The 6,584-nt window shown below is 39.6% G+C and overlaps 2 protein-coding genes and 1 long non-coding RNA gene across 3 annotated transcripts in view; 1 reads left to right on the forward strand and 2 right to left on the reverse strand.

Moving 5' to 3' along the window:
- Positions 1-6,584, forward strand: part of LOC134792135 (uncharacterized) — a 688,366-nt gene that overhangs the window by 454,486 nt on the left and 227,296 nt on the right. The gene's annotated exons all lie outside the window — the stretch shown is intronic.
- Positions 648-2,425, reverse strand: LOC134792494 (uncharacterized). The gene has a single exon (XM_063763770.1). The coding sequence runs from the start codon at positions 2,380-2,382 to the stop codon at positions 652-654; it is 1,731 nt and encodes a 576-aa protein (XP_063619840.1). The 5' UTR covers positions 2,383-2,425; the 3' UTR covers positions 648-651.
- LOC134792496 (uncharacterized) lies at positions 4,678-6,541 on the reverse strand. The gene has a single exon (XM_063763772.1). It carries the CDS (start codon positions 6,451-6,453, stop codon positions 4,687-4,689), a length of 1,767 nt encoding a protein of 588 aa, XP_063619842.1. The 5' UTR covers positions 6,454-6,541; the 3' UTR covers positions 4,678-4,686.

A 6,584-nucleotide genomic window follows, 5' to 3' on the forward strand; every position in this document is an offset into this window, starting at 1 on the left:
AAACCACCGATGCCCATTTAAAGATCTTTTTTAGTAAGTACCTACCATCAATAACATTAATTTCGAATACAATAACCTTTGTGACAAAATGAGGTAAGTGCATGTTGTAATAAAATAAGGCGCTTACAGCTTTTTATTGCACGGCGCATTAATACCTACTCGTGGGTACTTACTCCTATACCACATAGGTACCTACATATTACAAAACTAATAATACGCTGTGCGAAGAGTTATAGAGTCTGTGCGGAAAGCGAAGAGTCGTAGAATGTATGGGTTCCCTCATTGGTTCCCTTACATTCCACACACACGCACACATTAAACTCATTAAAGCTGATGGATTTATAGAAGTCGAAACATCAGGTACCTAATAAAGCTCTTTAGCGTTTTTGCATACACATTTATTGCGAAGCGTCAAGGCTTGCGAAAACCGAGCTCCGCGTAGGGCCGAAGGCCCGAAGCGCCACTTGAAAGGCGAGCTGGAGGGAAGTTGGAGGTTTTGGAGGCGTCTACAAAATTTTTCTTAAGTAGTATTTTTTCCTAATCAGAACACGATACAGAATATGCCCTTAAACGGATCCCCACTAGGTAGGTTGGTAGGACTATAAACCTAACCTATAAATATATAAGCAATACTGTATCCTGTTGTATTAATTAAGAATAAACATTAGCTAGAGCTATTTTGCCACATATTACTTCAACAGCGAAGAAAATAGCAGAAAGAATCCAACCGCCAAGCAAGATTATGAAACTACCCATGAAATGTTCAAGTCGTAGCGCAATTGGGCCTTGGTCCCTCGAGTGGTGAAGAAAATGAATCGCCCTCTCGAAGAAACGTGAATACATCTTTTGGCTGAAACCTCCTTCCAAAGAAACACTCAAGATACGACTCACAGGAGTAGCTAAGAAGGAAAACTTCTTGAAAAACATAACGGTTGGACTGTTTGCGATCTTTTTCGGGATTATTTGTAATTGCCTTGTACCTTTAAATTCCATTAATCTGAAATAGATTGACTCTTTTTTCATAGCGATCATGAAATCCAACGATCCATTTGATATCCTGTCTACAGTTTGGCGTGCTTCCGATAAGCTTTTGTCAATATAATTTTCATAAACGTATTCATCGTCGGAATAGTATTCCTTATAAATGGAAAGACCTCCAAAAGGTCTTTTGGTTGCCAAAGCATCTTGATATGTCTCAAATGGCTTTTCATATATACGCTGTTTCATAATGTTTACCAGCTCCGCCTGGTACACCGTTCTGATAATACAGCTAGCCCAAATCCAGAGTCCGATCACCATTAGAAGAGACGGCTTTGAAGGCATTCTAACAATAGGCAGACCCATAAAAACAATCCAAGAATAAAACAGTAGGTTCGACTTCGGCGGGCTAATTCTAAGTGCACGTATAGCTTTTCTCCAAACACGCGTCTTAGTAAAAGTATTCGACAAAATTATCCCAATAAACAGGAAGAAAATAATGACCCTTACGGTCATTTCAAAAGGATATAAAAGTTTTTCCCAAGCCGGCTTGAGGGCGGGCAGGCTCGTAGCCCACACTATATCCATAGAACTGTATGTAAAAGAAATTTGAAAATTTGCGTATTTAGTTGGAGACAGCGGAGCAGAGCACATCGAAGCGTGAGCTAGGCCGTTGAACACGTCGCCCAGAGATCCCGTCCAGTTGTTATTCACTAATTTGCCCCAGTCACTGCCTTCCTTCGGCGTTTTTATGACAAGTGAAGCGTTCAAAATGTCCACCACTAAAGTCAAAAGATCACCGTCTTTACCTTCTGGCGCGCTATCATTGCTCAAATACATGAACGGGTGTTGCTCGAATGTAGAAACAATAAAAGGACACTGATACATATTCGAAAACTTTTCTGGGAATACAGATTTGAAACAAGTATCATTTGGGCAGTTCGAACTAATGTTTAGTTTAACAGGTTCGCTATTCATGCATTTCTCTGGTAAAACCAAAAAGTAGGACAATACGGTGGGCTCTTCGTCGCCAAGAGAACCCTTTATTAATAAAACATTTACAATGAACACACTCGATACCGTTTCAAAGATTTCTTTCTCATTGCATGTGTTATGTTCAGTTGAATAACACAGGATGACAAAGTTTCCCGTTGTATCATACTGGTTCTGGGCTAGCCACCGAAGCATACCCGCTAATTCGGAAGATGTCTCACCGAGCAACACGAACTGTGGTATCACAGCTCGGTGGTAAGGTATAAATTTTCCCATTTTCACCACAACTGACTGCTTGTAAAGGCTCAAGAATGTCGCAATACCGATTAAATTAATACTGTTAAACATCACCAAAGTAACGTATCGCCATTCAAAATTGTAAAATGCGATTTTTGCAGCTATCTTGCTCATGTTTCTTATAAATGGGAAATTGTCGTTGATGAACAACTGGGTGATGTTTGAATGCATTTCAAAAAGTTTGGATTATCTAGCCTTATAAGTTATACACAGCTTTGTAATCCTGAACAAGTAATTTGTATGAAATAAGCGCATACAGTGATGGTCACGCTATACAAAAATCAGTGATTACCAACTGATCACTCTACATATTGCAGTCGTTATCTCTCCGATGACTAACAATTCTTAATAGACTGCATTTGGAACAGAAGTGTAATTACCAGGTTTTTATCGCATTACATTAATTTATTTTTTAACTTTAGGTAGGTATTATTGTTTAATGAAGCTATTAAGGACAATTAGCTTTTAAGGAGTATTTATATCACTGCTAATATTGGGTACAATACTTCGGGGTTTGGTATTCGGTAGTCAGGATTACCTAAGTTTTCCCTATGTAAGTATGCCGATACGATAAACAACGATTTGCCGTTAGATGACTCTGTATATAATTATACCCCAGAATAAGTAATAGTACCTACTACCGTACAGAAAGGAATCTTCTTACAAAACCGAAGTTTGAGCGGTAGCGGTTCAGGGTCGAATCATGCTGTCCCTTTCTAATATATGGCACTATCCCTATCGGCTATTTAGGGTTGTCAAAATTAAAGTCATTATACTCATTATCTTATCTGTGGTCGTTGACGCAAAGGTACATGCATATAGTTGTGCCAACCCTAATAATGCTCGGAGCAATGCTGAGCCGAACGGAGCCGAGTTTGCCCGAAGCGAGGAGTTTCGCACCCATGATTATACTTAGTATTTTCTGGTCAAAAGTCTTTTGTGTTTATTTAGTCTTTGAGACAATTGAAAGTTTGTACGGAACCCTCGGTGGAACTCGCACTTGACCGTTTTATTTTTAAACTTAAATAGAAAAAGAAATTCGTGAAGATGAGCATAAAATATCAAATAAACTTATGCTTGGGTAATTATTTATTTCTCTATGTTTGGGTTGGTCTGGTGTCATTCTTCAATGAAAAATCTTGATAGCGTGATTTATAGTTACCTATTTGTTTTACAAGGGGGCAAAGTTGTTGTTTAACCACTCGCGCCAATGTTGACACCCGAGCAAGCGAAAGATTCCAAAATTGAACCACCACAGCGTAGCGAGTGGTTCGAAAAATAGAATCTTGAGCGTTTCGAGGGTTTCAAGGCATGAGGGATGCCTGTTCTGTGACTTTAAGCATTCGTCCCTCGTACCTACACTATTCTCGGGTTTCCGGTCAGGGGACGTATGGCAGCCCTAGGGTAGCTTAATATTTGACTAAAATGTTTGAGTATGGACGTGGAATTAGTAAGTAGGTATGTACTACCAAATAAACGGCAAGTGATAATGATAAAGTCAAAAGTAAGTAATATAAAACTATATCACATAGATCAAAAATTGGGGAGAAAATAGGACAACAATAGTAAAATACTTACTGATTTATACCAGAAATTCATTTGTGTTTTTAGAAAACACAGTTTCCCTAATGAGGGCGCCACTGGACGGTCGACTCAGTCTTAATAAGAGCCACAGGATACGGAGACGGAGTACCTACACTACAGCATTAGGTATTTAAGTATTTAACATTTTAAATCAGGCAACAAGGCCCATATTACAAATACCTTACAGACTAACATATATATGCATTTTTATAAACTTAAAAAACTAAACACTATTTAGGCGACAAAACGGCGTGGCTCCGATGAATCGTCTGGTCTTGTGTCGGATTCAGCAGTTTGGCCCGGAACCTTCGAAACACGACACCCTTCGGCCAGAAGTCGGCGCAATCGATGGTCCCTGCAGCGGTCGCGGCACTCGCGGGACGCGCACCATAAACGATTTATTATGTAGGAGAACTCTCAAGTTGGCTGAATAAGTAATAATAAATAGGCGAAAGTAAAATATTAGTTCCCATTTATCAAATTAGGTCGTGTCCGATTTATTATTATATACATAGGTATTATTACAAAGCATAGCATAGGCTTACAAAGTCCATGTCCAAATTATTGGTTTATTAGAAAACTCAATTCCCTAATGAGGGCGCCACTGGACGGTCGGCCCAGTCTTAACGTCTTACGTACTCTATCCCCTGCGACTCCAGCTCTTTTTAACTTTAGGGTACTAGGTATTCTTCTTCTGATCGGGTGGTGTTTATCTTAATTTCTTGTAGGCACCTATTTACTAAACTATGTAGGGTAGAGTACATATAACAATTTTCCGCATTGAAAACTATCAAAAATAGGTTTACCTACTATATGTATTTACTTAAGCAACTTCTAACAAATATTTTGTCGGCTGACACTCCATTTATAACAATATACCTCACAAACAAATACTAATATCGATACAATCCACCCAGAAGCTAAAACTACATAACACCCCATGTACTGCTCGAAGTTCATTGCTGCCGTACTATCAGTCTTCTTTGTTTCATGTATACTGACGTGATTTTTATATAATTTGTCAGTAAAACCAGCTTCCACCAATCGACCTAGAACAAGATTCAGAGACTCCGCCATCGGAGAAAACTTCTTAAAATACAAAACCGTTGGACTCGACGCAATCATCTGTGGCACAATATGTATCTCTCCATAATGCTTTAAAATAAAACTCTGGGCGGTAACCTTATTCATAGCCAGAACGTACTTCATGCCTCTCGATAAACTAACCATAGTGTCATTGATTTCGGTGCTGTTGATGGGTTTCCAGTTGTTATACACTTCAGGGTCATCAATATAGAAATCCTTGAGAGCCGGCACACCACCGAATGGATAGCCAGAATTTAAAATGTCTTCAAGATTTTCCAACTCTGGATACTTCGAGTTATCTTTCATGGCGTGAATAAGTGATGTCTGGTAAAACGTTCTCATCATAAAACAGTAGAACATCCATAAGAGGAATATGGTCAGAAATGCCGGTTTGGATGGCAAAGTGGTCGCGGGCATCCCCATGCAAATGGTCCAAGAATAAAACAGGACACATGTTTGAGGCCGCGCCGATGCAATTCTTTTACTCAATTTCTCCCACAAATTGCTTTTAACGAACAAGGCTACTAATATAATGAGCACAAAAGTGACAGCTAGAGATATTCTGGCTTTCATTTGAAACGGACGGACAAGTTTTTGCCAACCTGGAAGTGCTATTGCGGGATGAGTGACCCAAGCCATGTTTATCGAATGGTAATCCGTGGATAAATGAAACGCCTTAAATCTTGACAGCGTTATGGCCGCTGACGTCATGGAGAAGTTAGCGAGGTCGTGATATACATCTGCCAAAGATCCTAGCCAATTTCCGTCCTTATCCAGCTGGCCCCAGCCAGCGCCCCTATGTGGAGTCATCACCTTTAAGGTGGCGTTCAAAGTTTCAGCGATGAGAAGTAAAAGATCGCCGTCAGCTCCTTTTGGGGTTCCCGACTTCAGAGACATAAATGGGACTTGTTCAAACGTAGACACAATAATCTGGCATTTGTGTAAATTTCTGAGCTTCAAAGGATATACTTTTATGCAAGAATGATGAATGCAAGAGTCTGGAAGTGGCTCAGGTGGACTTATTTCACATTTCTCGTTATCATAAATAGAATATATGAAACCAATTATATTACTGATTCCAGAGCTATCATTGATAAAAACCACATTTAAGATCTTATGATTCCAGAATATGTCCATCGCTTTTCGCTCGTCACAGTTATTGCAAATGACAATGAATTTTCCGGTGTTGTCGAATTCCCTATGCCGCATCCAGTCCAGCGTGTTCATTATGTCAACCAAGTCTGATCCGAATATCACAAACTGCCTTATTCTGTCTGCGGATGATTCTTCGCCATGGAGAAATGTTCCTTTTCCGACGATCACACTTTTCCGATAAATTTGCATGAACGCAGTTAAGCCGAGAAGAATTGAGGAGTTATGGAAAACCATGGTGACATATCTCCATTCAAAATTGTTTAGGGCTATCTTTGCCGCGCTGATAGCTAAGTTTTCGGCTGCGGTTATATTCTTGTTGAATACCATTAAGCCATTATTAAGCTCGCCATCGATTGGCATGTCGACCGAGGTTAATCTGACTGTGACATCAAACGTAATGCACGAAACACATCGCGCCCATCACCGTACATTAGTTTTAATAATTTATCGACAACAAAAATGTACAATCTGTAGGTACAACAAAGTTGATG

Source organism: Cydia splendana, chromosome 7, assembly GCF_910591565.1.
Source record: "Cydia splendana chromosome 7, ilCydSple1.2, whole genome shotgun sequence".
Classification (NCBI taxonomy): Eukaryota; Metazoa; Arthropoda; class Insecta; order Lepidoptera; family Tortricidae; genus Cydia; species Cydia splendana.

Excerpts from the sequence above, each read along its gene's own strand:
- LOC134792494 (XM_063763770.1), bottom strand. The coding sequence starts at position 2,382 with ATGAGCAAGATAGCTGCAAAAATCGCATTTTACAATTTTGAATGGCGA.
- LOC134792496 (XM_063763772.1), bottom strand. The coding sequence starts at position 6,453 with ATGCCAATCGATGGCGAGCTTAATAATGGCTTAATGGTATTCAACAAG.